Source organism: Otolemur garnettii, unplaced genomic scaffold, assembly GCF_000181295.1.
Source record: "Otolemur garnettii isolate 467f Iridium unplaced genomic scaffold, OtoGar3 scaffold00004, whole genome shotgun sequence".
NCBI classification, from domain to species: domain Eukaryota; kingdom Metazoa; phylum Chordata; class Mammalia; order Primates; family Galagidae; genus Otolemur; species Otolemur garnettii.
Window position 1 is genome coordinate 18,648,873 of NW_003852399.1, and position 23,332 is coordinate 18,672,204.

The window sequence follows — 23,332 nt, forward strand, 5'->3', positions numbered from 1 at the left end:
ATTTTTTGAGACAGAGTCTTACTTTCTCACCCTTAGTACTGTGGTGTCAGCCTAACTTAAACTCTTGGGCTCAAATGATCCTCTTGCTTCAGCCTCCCAAGTAGGCGCCTCAGGCGCCCATCACAATGCCCAGCTATTTTTAGAGATTGGGTACTGCGCCTGCTCAGGCTGGTCTCAAACTCCTGAACAATCCACCCGCCGTGGCCTCCCAAAGTGCTAGGATTATAGGCGTGAGCCACTGCACCTGGCTAGTTTGACATTTTAAATCCTGTTAATATTTCTAATAAAGAAGAATATTGTTGCCGCCTGTCTCCATTAAAAGTATTCCTATAGATGGAATCTAGTGAGTCTCAATTTAATGAGAAAGAATTTCTTTAGGCTTTAATATTACAGTAACAATTATTGACATAATGTTTTTGACATACCATCATTAAGTAGTGTACTAAACTAATAATTTATCAACAAATCTGAATATGAGTCCCAGCATTGTGATATTTCTTTGAAGCCTAGGGCCAGTTACTCAAGCTGTCCAAGTCTGTTCTTTCACTGCCTAGATAAAGATAGTAATAGTCTCCTAGATTGGTAAGATTAATATTTATTACATGTCTGGTGTGTAGAATGTGCTCACAAATTCTACATTATTCTTCAGTATTATTATAGGTTAATGTTAGTAAACTTCAAGTTCGTTTCTGCAGTTTAAAAGTAGTGTGCTTATGAAATTGATGCTTACATCATGTTTAAACTAGTTACTAACAGGTGAGAGCTAGGTACTAACAGATGGAGCATGGTGGTTAAGAACATAGATTCCAGGTCCAAATTTCAGTTCCACAGCTTGTTACTAGCCTGACTTTGGACAGGTTACTTAAATGCCCTGTGCATCACTTTCCTCACCTTTTTAAAGAGCTTAATAATAGGACTTTTCTCCCAGGGATGTTATGAGGAATCAATCAAATTAGGTATGTAAAAATTTTAGAATGGTCACTGATACTTAGTTGCTGTGTGCCAATTTTGGCTATTATTATTATTGAATTTGTTGTTGAGTAAGTTATTTTTTAATCACTTTTTAGGTGAATCTTGGAAGCAACCAGTATCTTTTCTCTGTCATACTGGATCCTAAAGAAATGCCCTGCTTCTGTTTGCGCCATGATGTCGACGCCCTTCTCTGGCAGCCTCACTCCAGCAAACAAGAGGATATGTGGGAGCACGTTGCAACTTTCAATGCTTTAGGTATAAAGCAAAACCTTTAGTAACATTTTCCATTATGTCAGGAATTACAATCACTTTTTTTTTTAAATTCTAAATTGATGTAGAGGATACAAGTGATTTTTGTGACATGGTAGAATTGCTTAGTGGAGAAGACTAGGCTTTTAATATACCTGTCACCTGAATAGTGTACCTTGTACCTAATAGTTAATTTTTCATCTCACAGCCCCATTTCACCCTCCCCCTTCGGAATAGCCAGTGTCAGTTAAGTCACTCTGTATGACCATGCATACCCATTCCTTAGCTCTCACTTGTAAGTTAAAATATGTGATATTTGGTTCTTTGTTCCTGAGTTACTTCCTTTAGAATAATAGCCTCTAGTTCCATCCAAGTTGATCCGAAAGATGTTATTTCGTTCTTGCTGATGGCCAAGTAGTATTCCATGGCATATGCCTATATATTCCCTGGCGTTTGTGTGTGTGTGTCATATTTTTTAATCTAGTTGTTGGATATTAGGCACTTATCTTGGTCCTGTATCTTTGCAGTTGTGACTTGTACAGGGATAAACATGGGCACAGGTGTTTTTATAATAAAACTACTTCTTTGCCTTTTGGTAGGAAAAAAATCCCTAATGGTGGGATTGCTGGATCAAATGGTAGCTCTCCTTGTAGTTCTTTAAGAAATCTCCATACTATTTTTCATAGAGGGTGCACTCATTTACATTCCCACCAACAGTGTGTACACGTTCTATTTTTATCTCATCTGTACCAGCATCTGTTGGTTTTTGACTGTTTAAAGCAGCCTTTCTGACAGAGGTAAGGTGATGGTATCTCACTGTGGTTTTAATTTGCATTTTCCTAATGATGTTGACCATCTTTTCATATATTTGTTGGCCATTTGTTTCTTTTTTGAAAATGCCTATTTACATCTTTCTGCCCACTTTTTGTTTGTTGTTTTTTGCTGATTTGAGTTCCTCATAGAGTCTGAATACTAGGCTGTTGTCAGATGTTTAGCATGAGAATATTTTCTCTCATTTTGTAGGTTGTCTGTTTAATCTGTTAATTATATCTTTTGCTACACAGAAACTTTTTAGTTAAATTAAGTCCCATTTGTCTATGGGGGGGGGTTTGTATTTGCTTTTGGGATCTTACTCATAAATTTTTTGTGGTCTCTGTCCTTTGGGTGCATAAAACCTCCACCTTGACCCAGCTACAGCAGAAGTGGTAGGGGAGCTCTGTCTGCTGCCTGCAGGGTAACCAGATTGGCTGTTGGCTGAAATAATCCAATGGCGGAGCTATGTGTGGGCCAAGGACTTGCCTCCAGGAGGGTAGGCTCCTTCCAGAAGAGAAAGGCAGCTTGGAGAGAGGACTGCTAACCCCACCTTCCCTCGGGGGAATTGATAGGTCTAGTCTTTGGGGAATATAAAAGTCCCTGCTGTTGGTTTTTAGGGGAACAGAGTATGCACCAAGCTTTGTGGAATCCTGGGTATGGGGCAGCTGCTCCCAAGAACAGCTTAATCCTCCCCCATGGATCCCTTGCCACTCCTGAGCAGAAACAGCCATGGCTGCCTGGGCAGCAGCAGGCAGGGAATGGGAAGAGGAGGAGAAGGCCCCAGGTTGGGGGCAGTTAGTCCCTGGTCTGCTTTATCTTAAGGAACCCCCTTGCATGCTGCACTCTCTTTTCAGCTAGAAGTGGCTATCCCTGAATGCCCAAGTTCTAGGAGACCCACAGTTTCCTGACATCTACCAGTCTGTGCTGTGGTCTAAGTAGGTCCTAGGAAACTTTGGCCAGCAGTGTTGAAACCCAGGGTCTGAGATTCCCAGGTTGAGGCATCTATAAAAGTAATGCCTTGTCCCTGAAGGAAAAGAAATGAGCCATACCCTCCGTGCAGAATCCAGGTGCAGTGAGCAGAGTACTATTGGGGTGTTCCCTGTACCTTCCTCCTTCCTGCTAACCTAGAACTGGTTGTCCCATAGCTCACTCACACCAATGGCTCCTACTTCAGAACAGAGGCACCAGTGTCCACCACATTAGAGTGATTTGAGGAGAGCCCATCTCTAGACCCCTTCCTGGGCTGCCCAGCTTTAAACTCCCAGAATGGTACTGTGGGCCTTGTTGGTTGTTTTTTTAAGTTCACTTCTCTTTTTTTTTTTCTTTTTAAATTCTAAGTGTCCTAATTACATTTAGATTGATTTGTGCTATAATCAGGTTACTTTTATTGTAGTTGATAAATGTTAGTACTATTGCACCATTTGAATTAATCTGTTTTTATGCTTATAAAGAAAATCAACACGGAATACAAATGAAAAGTGGTTATATAACCACTTGAATCACTCTAATCAGTCATTTGTTTATTTAAAAAAATTCTGTAAGCTATGTAGTATTAAAATATGAACAAAGAGCTTGACAATACCCGATACATGGAATTTGTTTTTAAGTTTCTTTCTTTAGCGTAATCTTCAGAAACATTGCAGAATTGCTCTGAGGTAATGCTTACTAGGAAATACCTTTCATGGAACTTAAGTGCAAAAGAGAGCCCTTATAATGAAAATGCTTATGGAAAATGGAAATAACCAGAAAATAAATGTATTTGGTAGGATAAAAGGAAAATATCAGTTTTAAAACTAGGGTTGAAACCCTACTTAAAACCCTACTTTAAACCCTACTTAAAACCCTACTTAAAACCCTACTTTAAACCCTACTTTTAAAACTACTTAATATATCCAATCATTGATTTTATATCAAAATGCATTAGTATTATATGAGAGAAATTTTTTCTGTAACTTAAGATGCCACAGTTATTGCTTTATGGAAAGATTATTTTACACTGGCAGCAGGAAATAAAACTATGCATTTTGATGGCTATATATGCACAACGGTGATTGTAGCGATTTGTCAATTATCCCTTATGGTTAATAATGTAGGCTACTCTAAGCTGGTTAATTGAGATTCACAATGGATTTTTATTTCCTGAAGTTCAAAGTTCAATCTAATTTTACTATATAATTTCTAGACTTCCTACTATAATTCCTATTTTTTTATTCTCAATCCATTTTCTTTAGTAAAGGAAAATCCCATCATATAATTTTTAGGTGTTCAACTTCTCCATTTAAATCCCCAAATCACTTAAGATAACGGAATTCTACCATGCTCAATTTTCAGTTGAAGCAACAATTACATTAAATATGTATTTCTTTTTCTTTTTTTTGGAGAGACAGAGTCTTATTTTATTGCCTTTGGTGGAGTTCCATGGCATCACACAGCTCACAGCAACCTCCAGTTCCTGGGCTTAGGCGATTCTTTTGCCTCAGCCTCCCGAGTAGCTGGAATTACGGCTATAATGCCCAGCTATTTTTTAGTGTATTTTGGCCGGGGGTAGGTTTGAACCCACCATCCTTGGTATATGGGGCTGGCGCCCTACACAATGAGCCATAGGCGCCACCCTAAATATGTATTCTTGAGATATTATACACATCATTCTGTCAAGGTTAGACTAGGGATAGATCTATTTATAACTATTTAAAAGGGTACTTCAAATCCTCTCCACATTTTTTTCTTTAAACCCTCCTTAGTGTTAAAAAGAAAAAAAATTCATCTGCCTATGCTCAATGGTTCTCTTGCTAATTCATTGTTTGGTGAGATCTCAATTTTAATTATTGTTATATTTTTTTATCTCATGACATACCTAAACCAGGTTGTAATCTGAAAATCTTAATTTATATCTCAGAACATAAATGTCCTTTTAGTTTATAAAGATACTTTTTAAACATGTGCATAAATTATAACATTGAGAATTTTTTTGTTAATTCTTAAAAAATTAAGAATTTTTTAATGAGATATTCTAATTTAAGTTTTTTAAATTAAAGACTTCAATTTTCTTTTTAGGTTATAGTGGTTCCAACTGCTACTTCTGGGGACTGAAGTACAACAAAATGCTGTTATAATGTTGGTATTAGAGTATAAAAATATTACTAACATTATAGAGATTAAAAGAATTCATTGTGAATATCAGTACCTGCAGGGCTGTGTTAGGAATAGGCCTTCCGGTGTGCATTCTGAATAGACTCCTGACATAACTTTATGATGGTATCTAACATTTTCCCATTGGATAAGAAGAAAAAAAATGATTCTGTGATACCATATCTGTAATTCATGAACCTAAATGTTAAATTGGCATTTAAAGATATTTTGGCATAGATTAGAATTTTAGTGTTTGAATTATTCATGGGAATTTAATGAAACTATGTTATGCTTTTGAAGAGATGAAGCTGCATCTGTTTTGATCCTTAGGAATTAAAGTTATATTTTTGCACTACTTAGGAAAGATTGTGGCTAATCATTACTGGTTCAGACTGCAATAGTTGTTGAACATTTATAGTATATATTTGACTTAGGCATTTTAATGTATAATAAAATACATTGAAAATGTTCAATCATGATTTTTCCCTTCTGTTTAAAATATCGTTTTTCTTTTGTTTGCCTCATATTCTTCACAGGCTATGTCCAAGCATCAAAGAGAGACAAAAAATTTTTCGCCTGTGCTCCAAATTACTCGTATGCTGCCCTTTGTGAGTGCCTTCGTCGAGTATTTATCTATCGTCAGCCTGTTCCTATGTCTACTGTACTTTACAACAGAAAGGAAGGCAGGCAAGTGGGGCAGGTTGCTAAGCAGCAGGTAGCAAGCCTAGAAACCAATGATCCTATTTTAGGCTTTCAGGCAACAAACGAGAGATTATTTGTTCTCACTACCAAAAACCTCTTTCTAATAAAAGTAAATACAGAGAATTAATTATTACAACAAATTGGCTTCTCCTTGGTGGAAAAGTATTCAGTGGTAGCTGGAGGTCTAGGCAGTTGTACTGTAACCTGTAATGTGTTAAGTAAAAAATACCTTATATGAACTTTTTATTTTTTAAAGAATATTGGAAATGTATTCAAAAGATTATGATTCTGTGAAAACTATGGAATGAAGCTACAGATTTAAAGAACATTGATCTCTGTAAAAATGTAAAGATAATATTAGTAAGTACAATTATTTTTTAAGGCTAGAATCTCTTCTTTTATATGGAAGATGTACAATTCAGTGTTTAAAAATAAAAAATATTTATCATGTGGTCTTTGTTCGTTAATTAGCTACTATTGTCTGTACTTACAGAATGTGTGGAATAATGATTAAAATGTTAAGTATTGTAAATACTTATCTAAACAGACTGAATAACAGAATATACAAGGAGGGAAGTGCAAGAGGACGGCAGACCTAATATTTTTAAAGTTTATTGACAGGTCTTAATTGTTTTTTCAAATATTATTGCTTTATTTAATTTTTATCTGTTTGCTCTGCCAAAGATAGAAAAATCAGATTATCCATTATCCATGATTCATAACAAACCATTCCAAAACTCAGTGGTTTAAATACAATGTTAATTATTTCTTGTGACTTAGTGAATTGGCTGACTCTGCTCTACATGGCCTCTCAGCTTCCAGTAGGCTAGACTTGGCTTCTTCCCATGGTGGAGCAAACATTCTAAGAAGGCAAGCCCAATATGCAAGAGGTTATCAAACCTGTATATCCATAAACTTGCAAATGTTCCATTGGACAAAGCAAGTCACGTGGCCAAGTCCAGAGTCAGTGTGAGAGGAGGCTGCACCCACAATACAGATGGCAGGAAGTATGATGCATTGAGGGCCATTGATATAACAGTCTATGCACAAGGACAAATTGTACTTTTTTTCTTGTAGTTCTTTTTATTTTTCTAAAAATTAAACGTAATAATGATATTTATACATTGTATTTTTTGCCATGAATTTTAGTTTTTCATATCTATAATATTTTTCCAAGTTTCTTTATGTTTGTATTTACTGGGAAATTTTTATTCCTTTTTATACCAGTTCAACATGTATGTTTATATAAACCTCAAGTTGGATTTTATATTTTAATAAGGAAGTTAATACCTTTGTTTAAGAGATAAAAGATGAAGGTAGAAGATAAAAGATAGAAAATATTGGTTTTTAACATAGTACATATCTTTTGCCTGTCTTAGCAAATACTTGGCTGAATTTTTTAAAAATGAAGGAAAATACAGGTTTGAGATAACAGAAGAGGAAAAAGATGGGACTTAGATACCTCCTCAAACCCTATGTCAGAATGCAGTTTCTTAGAAAGAAATATTAGGGTGCCAGATACAACAAGAAGAAAGGTCCTGAGAACTGGAGGTGATAATTGGAGTTCTAATAGTATTCTATTAGTAATAGGAAAGAGACAAGGTATCAGGCTTCATGAGATCGTGAACATAGGAAAAGAGAAAAATGTATGGTTGAACCAAAAACCAGAATAGTGACAATTCCAGAGCTGTTTAGTGTCATTGTAAAACTTCATGAAATAAAAGGCCATTTAGATAGTGAATTATTAAAACTATCATGTGAAAGTAGATATAAATTTTCTCTAACATTTTCCCCAAAGATAATACATACTCTCTAAGGCAGTGGTTCTCAATCTTCCTAATGCCGCAGCCCTTTAATACAGCTATTGTGGGTAGCAACCCACAGGTTGAGAACCACTGCTCTAAGGGAGTGTAAGACAAATGTATATTGATCTAGTGCTTACTTAGCCATATGACCATGTATACTATATATATGCAAATTTTAATAATCATCATTCTTTGTGCATGTAATTTTTTTTTTACATGGTTAATGTTGAATTGAAAACTGTCCCAATAATTAATCCCAAATATTGTTGCATGTTAACTATTGTTAATAGTAAAAGGTCTAGAGCAGTGATTTCATTTTAAACATGTGCATAAATTATGACATTGAGAATTTTTTGTTAATTCTTAAAATTTTAATTTAATTTTAATTCTTAAAATTTTTTGTTAATTCTTAGAATTTGTGTGCATACATTATGACATTGAGAATATTTTGTTAATTCTTTGTGTTTTCTTGAAGCGCTTCAGGGATTCCATAAACATTTAACTAGCTTAAACAATGTTCAAAACTTTTAAAAATAATAAACATCTATTTAAATGAGGTATGTACTGCAAGTGCAGTGAATGTAGTACATTGTATTTTTGTCAATTTTCACCATGTTACAAATAGGAATTTATTGAACATTTTCTGTAGTAATAAAGTAGTACCTTATGTTTTGCATAGTAAGAGTCATTTAACACTATTCATTGTTTTAAATTTAACCCATTTAAGCATCAACTATATACCGTAGCATGATGTTTTAAATGTTTAGGATAATGGATTAATGAGGCTAAAAAGACAAAGAGTCTATATTCTAGTGATTTTTCAGGTAAAATCTATCTTTGGGGAGAAAAAGAATTAGAGGAGTGGCATAGGTAGAATGGCGATTTGACTGCTAAAGGGAAATATGACCAAGGGTGGAACTTTAGAAGCTGTATAAAAGAGACGGGCAGAAGGGGTGCCAGTGGGAAGGGTCAGAAAAAGATAATGGAGCCTCAAGAACTTAAGAATGGATAACTATGTTGAGTAATATTTTAAATAGAGTACAACTATTATATTTCTAGATAGATGGGAAATTCTTGTAAAGTACAGGTTAAATTGTACAGGAATGTCTAATGTTTGTTTTATTCTTTACAGAGGTAAGAAAAGAACAAATGGTAAGTTTATGTCAAGTAATATAAATGACAGGAAAACTATTTGACTCATCATTGATTATTACCAAAAGAATATTTAATTCTTAGTAGTGTATCTTTCTAAACAAGTAATGGTAATGGTAGTTGAGCTGGTAAAAATTAGACCTAATGATGAGGGTACAGGAGTAATTTAAAAAGTAAAATTAATCAGGAAGAATAAATGTGCAAAATAGCCAAGGTAAAAGGTACCTAACCAGATGTCAAGATATATTATTAGGATGAGATATCATTGCCTCCGTAAACAAATACACACATGTTTAATTTTTATTTGCTTATAAGAAGAAAAATGTTCCCAAAGTTGAAAAGGCTTCTTAGGATCCAGAAAGATAAAGTTTGATGAATTTGATCATTACAAAAGTGTAAAATTTCTCTATGACCTAGTTTTATTAACAGTGGTGAAAGAAAAGTAACAGACTGAGAGAAGATATATGACACATGCATCATAGATAAGGTTAAAATCTAGAATATAAAAAGAACTGTCATTTAATAACTTTAAAAAGCACATTACTGAATAGAAAGGCAGGTAATACTCCAGAGACTGAGGCAAGAGAATCGCCTAAGCCCAAGAGCTGGAGGTTGCTGTGAGCTGTGATGCCACAGCACTTTACTGAGGAGGACAAAGTGAGACTTGGTCTCTTAAAAAAAAGTCTTCATCTCTAACAATTAAAAAAAAAAAAGGCAGGTAAAGGATACAGTCAATTCATACACACAGTCAAATTTTATTCAGAAATTTCTTTTCACAATAGAAAAGAAATCTGAGTGCAATGGCTTATGCTTGTAATCCCAGAGGCTTAGGACACTAAGTTGGAAGGATGGCTTGAACCCAGAAATTCAAGGCTGTAGTAAGCTATGATCATGCCACTGTACTGTAGCCTGGGAAACAGAGAGAGAGTTGGCCAATAAAGTGACAGCAACCAAGACAACATGGTAATTGTATCAACAAAAAGTTCCCTAGAACAGATAAGAGTCCAGATTTAGACTCAAAACATACAGACATATGTGGTCAATTGGTGATAGACAAAATTGCAGAGGCAATTCAATGGAGAAGAGATAATCTTTTCAACAAATAGTGTTAGAATACCTGGGTATTCATTTTTACCTTTGTAATAGGCTGAATAATGGCCACCAAAAGATACCAGCCCCTGATTCCTGAATCCTATAAATATGACTTTATAAAGAAAAAGGGTCTTAGCAGAAATGATTAAGTTAAGGATCTTTATATGGAGGAATTATCCTGAATTATGTAGGTGGACCCTAAATCCAGTTACAATGTTCTTACAAAAGAGGCAGAGGGAGACTTTGAACCATAAAGAGGATAAGCGTATGTGAAGATAGTGGCAGAAATTGGAATCATGTGGCCACAAGCAAAGGCATGCCACGCAGGTAGCCACCAGAAACTAGAAGAGGCAGAAAACAGATTCTCCCTCAGAGCGTCTGGGGGGAGTACATCCCTTCTGACATCTTGGTTTTAGTCTTCTGGCCTCAGAACTGTCAGGGAATGCATTGTGTGGTAATTTATTATGGCAGCCATAGTAAACTAATATAGTCATATATCAAAATTCACTTAAAATGGAATATAAACCTAAATGACCTAAATGTAAAACTTAAAACAGTGAAACTGCTAGTGGATAACATAAGGGAAAATATTACCCTGAGTAAGGCAAAATTTTTTTTGTGTATGACACCAAAAGAGAAAAGTTATAAATTAGACTTCATCGAGATTAAGAAATTATGTTCTCTGCAAGACGGTGTTAAGAGAATGAAAGAGCAAGCCACAGAGTAGGAGAAAACATTTCCAAATCACTTACCTTATAAAGGTAAGAATAAGTATAAGAATATATAAAGAGCCCCCAGAACTCAATAATAATCAAGTCAGTAAATTTTTTAATGATTCTAAATATGGAACAAACACATCACAGAAGACTTAGAGATGGCAAATAAACACATAGAAGGATGTTCGACATCATTAGTCACTAGGAAAGTACAAATTGAAAATGTGAGATACCACTACATGACCATTGAAATGCCTTAAGACTGACCATATCAAATGTTGGCAAAGATGTAGAACAGCTGGAACTCTCAGATACTGCTGTTTGTATTGTAAAATGATGGAATGATTTGAAAACAGTTTGGCAGTTTTCTGAAATGTCTTAGGCATACATTACCATAATATTCAGACATTCCACTGACCCATTCTCTTACACAAGAGAAACAAAAGGTATACAGAAGGTGCCAAAAAGTGTATACATATTTTAAGAAAGGAAAAAACTGTTAGAATACCCAACATAAACCAATAACAAAAGATAAATCCAAGTCACATCAAGCACCTCTTATAATTGCATAAGTCAAATGTGACTTGAGTATTATAAATAAAGTAGTTTTTTCCTTTCTTAAAATGTATACACACTTTTTGGCACCCTCTGTATATTCCTTCAAAGGCTTGTTCATAGCAGCATTTGTTACAGCCAAACCTGGAGACAAATCAAATATCCACCAGCAGGCGATAGATGGAGACATTGTGACGTATAAAAATCATTGACAAACCCAACATGGATGAATTGTAAAATATGATTCAATTCATATTAAATTCCAGAAAGTGCAAACAGATCACTGATTACCTGAGTGGAAGGAGTTGAAGTGAGATTATAAAGGGGTGTATGGAAACTTCTAGGGATATATTCATTATTTAATTGTGATGGTTCATAAGTATATGTGTAAGTTAAGCTTTATTTTAAAAGTATATCATAAGCATAAGGTAACTTATTGAAGGTCAGTTCCTCAATAATGCTGTTAAAGTTTTACAAGATTAGGTATTGAATTCTATGAGAATTTCTTATTGATGTGATCAAATGTGATCATGTATAAGTGATGTGATCATTTGTGCTTTTATCAATAGCTTTAACAGAGCATTAGCATTTTAGTGCACATTTTCTATAATTTGAGCATTGCAGGGAGAATGGGAACAAAAGACTCCATTCTTGGCAAGGGAAAACACCCCAGAAAAAGGGGAAAAACGAGAAATAAGCTGAGCAAGGTGGAATAAAAACAGTTTAGCTAGCTTATTTTTAAACTAACAGTTTAATTACTTGTCTGGGCAGTTTCTGCTTTTACTGGAAGCCTGGCCTGTGAGGGATACAGCTTACAAACACCCCTGCTGTGTCTGTAAGCACTCCGAAAAACAATGGCAGTAGCAGAAGCTGCCTGCAAGGCCTGGGAAGGAACACTAACCAGGCCAAACCCTACCCAGTCAACAGTTAAAGCAAATACCCATCCTGGGGATTTGTGTAATGGCCAGAACAGAGATCAAGGGAGCAGCTCCAGGACTGAGATATGGGCGGGAGGGCTTGTACCTCAACCATGGAGGGAAACGCCTCTAGGTGGGGATAAGGGAAAATTCATCTTTCCATGGATTCTTCAGAGGAGACCTAACGCCACCAAGTCTGCTCCAGGAGAAGCTAGAGGGGTCTAACCTCCCCCAGGGAATCTGTGTGTGACCACAAACAGGAGGCTGCCCCCACACAAGTCTCAGGGTCTGGATTTCTCAGGGCTGCTCACACCCTTAAAGTTAATGATTATAGATAGAATCAGAACTAGCATGCTTTCTCCTCCAAACTGCTGACGTTTTTACTCCCTTCTTCAGTTTATCCCTTTGACTAAGTAAGAAAATAGCCTTCAATAAAAGCTGGGTGGAGCAGACACTTGGGACACTTGCTGAAGCCCCACAGGCTAGTGGCCCCCTGTACCCACCTTTGAGAATTCTTTTTTTTTTTAATTTTTTTTTATTAAATGATAGCTGTATACATTAATGCAAACATGGGGTACAGTGTAGTGTTTTCATATACAATTTGAAATACTTTCATCAAGCTGGGTTTTCTTTATCTCTCACAGCTTTTAACTTTATTTTTCCCCAGTCAACTGCAGCTGGTTTCACAAGTCTTAAAAGACCCTGCCCCTAGGGCAGAACCCCCCCCCCCCAGCAGGACATCAGTATTCACTCCTGTTATTTTGCAAGTATGCCATAATTTCTTTCAAGTCCGTATCCTTGTGTGTTACTGGCTATATCCTTAACACCATGGGTGGAGAGCTTTACTGAAGGCTAAACCAGTTGGTGCTCATGGTGATTGGTTCTCAAATGGGCACCTGAGCCATTTGGAAACATTAATTCACAGTGAGCATTTGCTGGGATTTCTGAGACAAAGCCTTGGAACTGGATGTGAGAATAAAGAGATAGAAACAGAACTGTGTTTGTCACTATAATAAGGCAAGAACTTCTCAAAATATGTGGTCAACAGAAATACGGAGCTAAGAAACTGAGAGAAAATTATATCATCTAGTCTTTAACAGTGCTTAAAACCACATATTCTTAGACTTTTTGCTAATGGAAGCTGTTCTCATTTTACTTAAGTCCGTTTAGGTCATTTTTTTCTGTTACTTGTAATCAGAAAAAGGCTAATTCTATGGTGGAAAGTTTCTTTTAATGCGTAACTACTCTGCACATTGAAATTTTGTTCTAGATTTTTCCATCTGTTTTTATGGATGAAATTGTTGATTGATATTTTTAATTGAAATATGAATTTAATACATAAATTACAGATGCTTTTTAAGTGGGGAAATTTTTTTCAGTTTAAAGTAATTTAGCAATTCCTCAAAATGATGTACTTATGGAAATAAATTTGGCAGCAATTAGCTTGGTACCAGAGAGGGAAGATAAAGTAAATTTATGGGTTCTTTAATCCTGAAACTCTGTTTTTCTGATTTTGAAATTTACTGTATATCCAGGTTACAAATTTCTTTATTTTTTATTGCAGAGGTTGGGGCATCGCCTCATTCTGTTACCCTATAGCTGGGTCTACAGGTATGTGCCACAGTGCTGGCTAGTTTTTCAATTTTTATCGTAGACAGGGTCTGTAATCTTGCTCTGGCTGGTCTTGAATTCCTGAGCTCAAGCAATCCACCTGCCTCAGCATCCCAGAGTGCTAGTATTATAGGCATGAGCCACCATGCCCAGCCCCAAATCTTTTACTTTAAATAGGAGAAAGAAAAAAAAAAATCTTGCTAACATATGTTTTCAAGCTATCTAAAGTTTTTCTAAAGTATTTAAGATTCACTTTTAATGCTTACCAAAATATCTGACATGGATCTCTTACTATGGAAAAAATACCGGGTGAATATTGAAGAAGATTGAACGTAATCTTGATATTAAAACAAATATTGCTCCTGTATCTGCCATCAGTATTTTTCCCAAGAAAAATTAGTTCAGATTGCAACATTAATTCAGTCACTGAAACTTATGTAATGAAGAACTCTTAAAAAATTATTATTCTAGGGGCAGTGCCTGTGGCTCAAAGAAGTAAGGCACCAGCCCCACATGCCGGAGGTGGCAGGTTCAAACCCAGCCCCGACCAAAAACTGCCAAAAAAAAAAAAAAAAATTATTATTCTAAACTCCTTTACTAAATAGCAAATAAGTTCAGTGTTTTTCTCTGTGCAAATACGTGTCTACCTAGTGGCAAAAAAGAAGAATGAGGATATCTCAGTGGTGGAACAATTGAAAAAGCATAAAGCAGAGTGAATGTCGTTTCATTATAATAGGTTCTGCTGGAAGATTCAAGAACCTTGGAATCAGGTATGAAACAACCAAAATTAAAAATTGTAAACAATACGGGAAGCTGCCTTGAAAAAGTCTGGAAGCTCTTCAGAAGGTTAAACAGAGCTACCTGTGGTATGACCCAGCAATTTCACATGTAGGTATATACCTAAGAGAGGTAAAAACCTTTACACAGACATTTATAGTAGCATTATTCGTAATAACCGTATGAATGGTTATTGTGTTTCCACAACAGCTTTATTAGATATAAATCCACAAAGTACACAGTCCACTTATTTAAATTATATAATTCAACAGGTGTAATCTAATAGCCGTCAACTGGCTTAGGTAAATAAAATGTGATATATCTATACAATGGAATACTATCTGGCAATAAAGGAATGAACGTCTGATACATCCTGCAACATGGTTGAACCTTGGAAATACACTAAGTGAAATAGGCCAGTGATGATAACCTCCAGATCACATGATTCCATTCGTATGAAGGCATATCTATGGGGACAGAAAGTAAATTAGCATTTGCCAAGGACCGAAGAGAAAATGGACAGTGACTGCTCATAAGTACATGATTTCCATTTGGGGTGATGAAAATGTCTCAAAATTGATGGTGGTGACAGCTGCACAGATATGATTACACCCGTTGAATTATACACTTTAAATAGATGGATAGTGTACTATGTAGATTTATATCTAATAAAGGCCTTAAGAAAACATTAACAACACAAAAGACCTAAGAGAAAGGTTTTGGAATCAACTTTCATGCTAAATATGCCTGGATTTGTAATAATTGGTTATATAGTCATCGCAGTAAAAATAAGTTTCTTGGTACTTTTGCCTTCTATTTGTTGAAACATCTTGTTTTTAAAGAAATTAGAATTTTATGGTAAGAATATTGTTAAATTCTTGATATAATTTTATTGAGGATAGGATGAAATGGTGATACCCTGTCTTGCTAAAAGCTCTCAGATGGAATACTTCTTGTATAATATGAGAAGTTATTTGGATGAAAGCATCCTCTTTTTTGTTTTTTCCTACTGATATTTGCATTTTACCTAAGGCTATAAGATTTGATATTATCAGCATTTTTGTTCTTGATAACATGCACAATATATGAAAACCACAAACAATACTACATTTTTAGATTAAGGGTACAGTTATCAAAATTGCAGTGTTTAGCTCTTAATCCTAGAAAAATGTTCTACTAACTTCAAGGACCCTAAGTTATTTTGTCCTTAGAGTAAACTTTGATATGTGAAGTTCTTCTGAATATATTATAGTTTAAAATTGACATCTCCCTCCGTTTTGTGTTTATCATTGATACATTTCCAGTTATGAATGATTTAGACCAATAATGAGAATTGCTGTTGCTTAGATGTCCATGGCCTAGTTGAAAGTCATTGCTGTCCACCAGGTATACTTAAAAGACAGGGGAGAGGGTTAGTGGAAATGTCCACGTACCCCGTTTCTCATGATATAGACCTTGTACTTTTCTTTTTCTTGCTCCTATCTCTTCCCCTCTAGTCCTTACTCTCACCTCTCTCCCCACCTTCTCTCTGGCACCAGTGTCTTTGCAAAGTTTCTTCCCGTACTCTACACACTCATCTGCCAGACACCTACAGAGAGAAAGTCAAGACATCATCACTAATAGAAAATAGTAGAATGAAAATGCTTAAACTGCTGGTATAGTAAAGTCATCTCCTTAATACATAAAGGGCAAGATTTACCACTTTATAGCTCTGGTCATAGAAAAACTCTTACCTATATCATATAGCAAAACGACTGTAAAAAAAACCTGGTATTCCTATAACTGAGAGTGAAGGGCTTAGATCATGAGACGTACCTGACATCTGAGCCAAGTATGGGAAAAAGCAGTTTGAAAGAGGAGGTTGGGAATTGAAAGGGCCAGACCTCTGATTACCCAGTCAGCTTATTTACCATCACTCCTCTGTGAGTAGGAGGAAACTGCATGCAAACTATTTTTGTTGTGCGTAATTATGGAAATACATATATGTGATAATGCTGGAAATAAGCCATGTTTAGCGTTATAGCTATTGTGTGTGGGAAAAAAAATACCTTCAAATGTACCTTTGAGCAAGCTTCAGGTATGTTAGTTCATGGATCCCACATGTTTTGAGTAGCAGCTCTATGGTTCTATGTAACTTTGCCAGTGCTAAAGATGATCAAAATGTAAATACAGATCTTTGAGGAGTTTTGTTTTGTGAAATGAATTTGATTGAGTCAGCCAGATTTCTGACTCTAAATTAGAGACCACGATACATTGCTCAGAGTTGTGAGAGTTGTGTGTCACATAGAGTGCCAAGTTTTCAATACATACAGTTTCCTCAAAAGAGTTTATAATGTCTCAAAGAACACACAGCATTAGATAAGAAGTAAATTGTAATAGCATGATATTAATTAAATGAGCCCCTCCCCCATAATTGACTACTGAAGCTCACAGTAAGAGGACAAAGTTTGCTGAGTCCCCTGTCTTCTAGACTTGGGGGACAACCTGATAGGGAGGGTACCAGGGCTTGCAGAGAGGCCAGTGCGCAGCAGAGCCTACCTTACCATCACTTAACACTACTACTACCTCCAGATGATTTGAGAGCACTAAGGTGGAGAAAGGTTTGTCATTTGACCAGAGTGAATGGGAGTGCCCAATTTTCCTCTCCAAAGAGGTGCTGAGAGTGTCTCAGAGAGTTGGGAATGACTGCATTTATTTCCGAGTTGGAAGTCTGCTTAGCTGTGGCACTTTCCCACTTACCTACTGCTACTGGAGCAAGGGGAAGGGTAGTGAAGGGCGGTGGATTGGTAGGAGGGTAACAAGAAGGGGGTAAGCACCTTGGAATGTGTTCTTCATGTCTGAGAGGTAGGGTGTAGGTTTTCTTCATGTCTGCAGGCACAGGGTTGGGGGTAATGACAGTAGATGAGATTGGGGCCAGAGGCTGTGGGAAGGCCACCATGCTGTGTGACACTGCATCAGAGGGCAGCTACGGGATGCTGCCACTGTGTTACTGGGTCTCCCTAGGGCAAGCGTTAAAGGCAGAAAGCATAATTCTGAAAGTTTGAGGATTGAGAGAAGTAGGATGAAGCAGCGAGGCACTCGAGGTAGTGACACAGTGGACTGTGACATCAGAGTTGAGTGCCTGGCTACTGCAGCCGTGTTGCTTAGGTACAAAGCCCACTTTTCAATGCACTAACCATAGATTGTGTGGCTTTTTAGCCTTTCTTTGTTTCCTCATCTGTAGAAGGAGCCTAATAATTGCACCTACCATATAGGAAAATTATAAGAATTAAATGAGTTTGTGCCTAGAAAAATGTTGGCATATAGTAAGCCCTCGATGATAGGTAATATTACTGTTACCCTATATAAATCTTGAAAAAATGGTAGTACTGCGTGAATGCACTGATACAAGAGGATATTTTGGATTCTACAAGATTCTGAGCTGCTTTAGGATAGGGAATGGTTTGTTCATCTTTGTATCTACGGGGAATACCATACAGTAGATGCTCAAATATACGTGTAATAAATTAGTAAATGTTAAAGTAGTATTGAAGGATATATCAATTCCAGGCAGAGGGAGTATCAGTGGAAAAATGAAACCCAGTAGCAGGAGATTAAGTAGATGTGTGACACAGCTGTCACCTTAGTTTGGCTAGAGCAGGGTTTCTCAGACATCTGGCCTGGATGATTCTTGGTAGTCAGGGCATGTCCCGGGCATTGCAAGGTCTGTAGCAGCATCCTGCCATCTATCCACTAGATCCCAGGAGAATGCCTGTTCATTTGTAACAACCAAATGTCTTCAGACATTGCTGCATGTCCCAGCAAACTCATCCATGGTGAAGACCCACTGTGATAGAGTATTGGGTTTATGAGGAAGGAGTAGGGAGGAATAAGGTTGGAACCCTGGAGTGAGGCCAGACTGGGTAAGACCTGAAATGTCAAGTTAAGGATGTCAGAGTTTGTTTTGAAGACAGCAGGGACGTTTGAGGCTAGGGAGTTTAAAGTGGTGCTTAGAAGGATTCATTTGTAAAAGTTAGATAGACAAGAGAAATGGAGGCGGGAGGCCAGCATGAGGCTCATTAAGTCCCTGTAAGAGCTCATGAGAAACTGAGCAAAGGGGACGTTTCAAAATTGTGTTTCTTAAAGGTATTAACAGTTATAGCAGTTGCATATAAGGTGCGTACAGCACCTTCTATTGACCAGTCTGTTCTAGCAGTTTACACATTAACTATTTCTTCTTATTAACTCTATTATTATACAGAACAGGAGACAGGGACCCAGAGGAGGGTCAGTGTAAACTGAATCATACACTTAGTAACTGGCACAGCCTGGACTTGAACCAGGGCATTCTACCAGCGGGGGAGAACCCCTGGCCTCTGGGCTGTAGGTGGCCTTCCAGACCCCCTAATCCAGACTTTTGACTGAATCCAAATTTTAAAGTTTGGATTTGGGAGGCTCATACTAGGAATCTGGAAGGCCACATATGGCCTTGAGGCCACAGGTTCCTGGCATTACTGAGCTCTTAGCCTCTTTTCAAACCTGCTTTGCCCACAGAGGTGATAAGTAACTTGTCCACACACTATTTGATGATTGTGGTGGTGACGTAAGTCATGTATCCCAAATCCCTAGAATATAAAGCCGATGGCGTTTGGGACACACAGACATTCCTCAGTCATTCCTTTTCTCCTGCTGTTGTCAGCATTCAGTATCTTCAGAGATAGGAGCTTTGGGAAAATACATCATTACAAATGTTCAAATTAATAGGAGAACTTTGTTGATGATTTTAGAAGTTTGTGATTTTTTTTTGTTAAACTGTAAACACATAGATCATGTATACATTAATGCATTTATGGGGTACAGTTTTAACCAGGGCTTGGCGGGACAGGTGTGGATAATTTCTATTGTGATTTCCATAACACTATTTTGAATTTCATCCAAATGAATGCTTTTCAATGGTTTCCCTGGTGAGCTGCCTGCAGCAACTGGCCCCAGCTGTGTGATAATTCCTAATTAGGCCTAAAAGGGTTATTATAGCTGATACGGGGAGAAAAGCTGCCATTCAACTATGCGTGAACAATTTTCCTTTAGGCAATGCTTCTTTCACAGGTTTCTCTTTTCTCCAACTCTTGGCTTCTTTTTTTTTGGTGACCTCCATTGATATGATTTCCTTCAAGTGTCATTTCAACCTTTGTTGAATAATCCAGGGCTAAAAGTACTTGTTTACTTCCCCAAAGACCTCCTTTTACAAAGGCAGCAGTGAGTAAGCTTCCTGATCTTCTGGTGTCCATGAGTCATTCACAAAGCCTGTTGACCTATCTGCCAACTCTGCCTACTGCAGGGACAGTTGCAATGACAGATTTTTTAGATGAGTGAACTACTCTCAAAGGGATTTAACCAGTGTTTGCCGTGCATTCACTTCGGAATGAGTCATAAGAATTGACTCACTGTAGAGAGTCAGAGAAAGGAGTGGTGCAGGCCATCTGTCCCTCAGCACATGTGCTTACTTTCCTGTGAAGTATTGATCCTAGATCTGACAGCGGGTCTGAAGACAAGGAATGCAAACTTTTCATACTAATTTGGAATCAGAAACTCCAGTTAATCCATGTCCAACAAGCACCAGATATAATGGATTGGGTCAGCATTGTTACTTTTAATAAAAAATTCAACATTGCCATACACATTTAATGTTTCTTAAAGAGAAGTTCTTGACGGTTGCATTCCCTAATTTTCTCCAAGAATTGTCTTTAAAAGCATATTAAGGAAATAAAAACTATTATGTGTTGACACCATTGTTCTGTATTCATGCAGACAGAAGTAATGTATTAAAAGATCACATTCTTTAAGTGGCACTCCCTAGCTGGTTTTATACATTCTAGGCAATAGGAATCCTAGAGAAATTGTTTAACTTGATATAGTTATTGTTATCTAAGTTTTCTAATACAACGAATCACTATAGTTACACATGACCATGAGCTTGGTGGCTTTGAACAACACAAACCTATTATCTTAGAGTTCTGGAGGTCCCAAGTAGAAAATTGGTCTCCTTGGCCCCAAATCAAGGTATTGGCAGGGCAGCATTGCTTCCCGATGTGCCAGGGGAGGATGTGTTTCCCTCCCTTTTCCTGTTCCCAAGGCTGCCTGCCTGCCTTGGCTTGGACCCTCTTCCATCTTCAAAGCTTTTGGTGACTTGTCATACTTTTCTCATGCTGTGTTATTCTATTACCAACTCCTCTTCTGCCTCCTTCATCCGCTTTTAAGGACTTGTTTTGATTACATTGATTGGCATTGGGCCCACCCAAATAATCTGGAATAATCTCCCTGTTTTAAAGTTAGTGGGCTAATTACCTTAGTTCCATCTCCAACCTTTCCTTGCCATGTAATGTAGCATGTTCACAGGTTCTGGAGATTAGGATATGGGCAACCGGTGAGAGGCATTATTCTGCCTGTTACTGTTGTCTATAGCCTTCTGTCTATAACCGTATTCTTAAATCAGTATTATAGGTTGAAGATTTTGACCTTTAAAATTACCTTCATTTTAGAATGTATTTTTGTTATCTCTATGTTCTTGAAAGCAGTCTCTCCCTTATATCCTCTTTGAAGTAAGACAATGTATAAACAAAAAAGTAAAAAAAAAAAACCAGACTATTTACTATAATTGTGACCACATGGCACATATAAAAAGATCATACAAGTGGAAAATAGCAGATTAAGCATAATAATAATTTATTATTATTCCAAAATAATTTATGGAAGACAGACGTTGAAGTAGATTGATGATAAAACAGGTAGAACAGTCACCATGATACACTTTGAGAGAACTACCGGAGAGGTGGGAGCCAGTTCACCTAATGGAACCTCGTGGAGTGGTAGGCTCAGATTCGGTCAGGTGGGAACATGAATGAGGCTGACATCAGAGGGATTAATTAAATGTCTCTCTATGGGCCAGCTGTGTCTATGGGCTTCCTTTTTCTCCTCTACCCTATTCAGAGATCACAAGCAGATAGCATTTCTCCAGAACATAGTATTTGTTTCCTTTGTAATTAAAAAACAACTTTATTATCTGGAGACAGCTAAGGCTTCTGGTGAAGATTTTGGTGCTTTCATGAAAATTATCTCTCATTTCAGATTTTAGGGAGGATGGTAGCCTCACTGTAGGGTCTCTGTCAGCTCACCATGAAGTAGATCATATTAATGAACATACCTTCAATTTCCTTTATGGAGTTAATTCCCACCCAATTTTTTTTTTGTGTGTGCTAGAAAAGAGACCCGATCAGAAAAGAGACCAAGATATCCAATATTAGAGCAAATTAACAGTCACAACTTGCCCCATTTATTTTAAACAAAAATGGGTAACTCGTAGTGGAGATGGTTAGCTAAACAATCATAGAAGAAAATTTCCCAGAATTGAGGAAGAAAGAGTCTTTAGGCTAAAAGGCCCCACTTATATTTCAGCAAAAGTAAGTATAGAAAGGCCCGTGCCTAAATAGTGTCATGACTTTCACAATATTAAGACTAAATGGTGATCAACAACAAACGTGCCATCTGGAATTAAGAGTCATCTTGACATCAGAGTTTTTCAGATGTACTGGAGAGTAGAAGATACTGGCACAGTACATTCAAAATTCTGTCACTGAGTTATTACCAATCTCTACAGTTGTGTCCAACAAATTATCAGCTTAGGGGGCAGAATAAATGCATGTATGTTTTTAGAACGTTAATTTTCATAGTAAAGAGAAGAGTCCAACAAAATTAGAAAGTGAATGGAGAGAGGGATACACAGGAAATACGGCAAACAGTAAGCCCCAAGGCTGAGAAGTCTCAGGCAGACAGCTGTGTAGTGGGTTAAAGAGCCACCGGTTAAGTTAGGAACAAAAGGAGAGAGTGCTGGAAGAGGGGACTTTAAAGACTAAAACCCACATTTGAGCTTAGAAGAAACTATGCTAAATCTAAATAATGCAATACAACAAATTGCAAATAGAATGAGCAAATAAATTTTTGGTAAAGAAAATTGTAGTTCAAATACTATGCTAGTTCTACAATACAAGTATGTGAGGGGGGCGTGGAAGATGAGAGACAAAGCAGAGATGTTAAAAGGCCATAAGGTATGTGACGTGGCTGTGCCACAGGATTCCACCAAATCCGTGGTCTGTTACACCTGTATATGTGTGGGTGGGTGATTTTATGGAGGTTGTCCACGGAAGAGGCTGTCCTGTATCTGCTCGTGGTGTGTTACAGTGGTATGCAAGGAGGGTTGGGTCTCAGCACTGGAGTGCTAGGGATAAAATAAACTTCCCGAGAATGAGCTGATGTCATTGGCGGTAGAGATGGGAAGTGAGGCCGAAGGGTGTAGCTTTGATGTCCACAGGCCATGGATTTGGAAGAAGAGGGTTTAAGGAAATCTCTCCTTATTTGAATCCCCAGCATTATACCTGTATGACAAACTACTGGATTTGTAAGTCACAGAAGCACTTGTTGGAAGCATCTGAGCTGCCTGAGCTGTAAACCATCTGGAACCTCAGAGTTTGAATCAGAACTTCAACATGCCGCACACTCCCTCTCTGTCCTCTCTCCTCCGTGGATCACCTCCTTTCTTTCCTATTCACTGGATTTCTGCATGTGCTGGTCACATGACTGGCAGCTGTTTACAGTGTCAACCTCCTAACAGCTTCATGATCTACTTAAGTTGGAAAAACCCTCCAGATGGCCTCAGACAGGCTTGACTTGGTTTGTGTGTCTGTCTCGCTGCAATCACTGTGGCCAGCTGGGGCGTGAGGATTGTGCCCGTTACCAGATTACAGGAGACCAAACAAAACCCATGGAGAATTCTGAACTCAGCCTTTCTCCATAACAAGTAAGCAATGAA

At 37.3% G+C, this 23,332-nt stretch overlaps 1 protein-coding gene across 2 annotated transcripts in view; it reads left to right on the top strand.

Moving 5' to 3' along the window:
• Nucleotides 1-6,316, top strand: part of NUDCD1 (NudC domain containing 1) — a 75,746-nt gene extending 69,430 nt beyond the window's left edge. For both annotated transcript variants that reach the window (XM_023517250.1, XM_003782406.3), the window contains exons 9-10: nucleotides 1,068-1,227; nucleotides 5,700-6,316. In XM_023517250.1, the coding sequence (XP_023373018.1) occupies nucleotides 1,068-1,227; nucleotides 5,700-5,992 (453 nt within the window). In that variant the 3' untranslated portion in view covers nucleotides 5,993-6,316. The remainder of the gene's footprint in view (nucleotides 1-1,067; nucleotides 1,228-5,699) is intronic.
• Nucleotides 6,317-23,332: the final 17,016 nt, after the last annotated feature.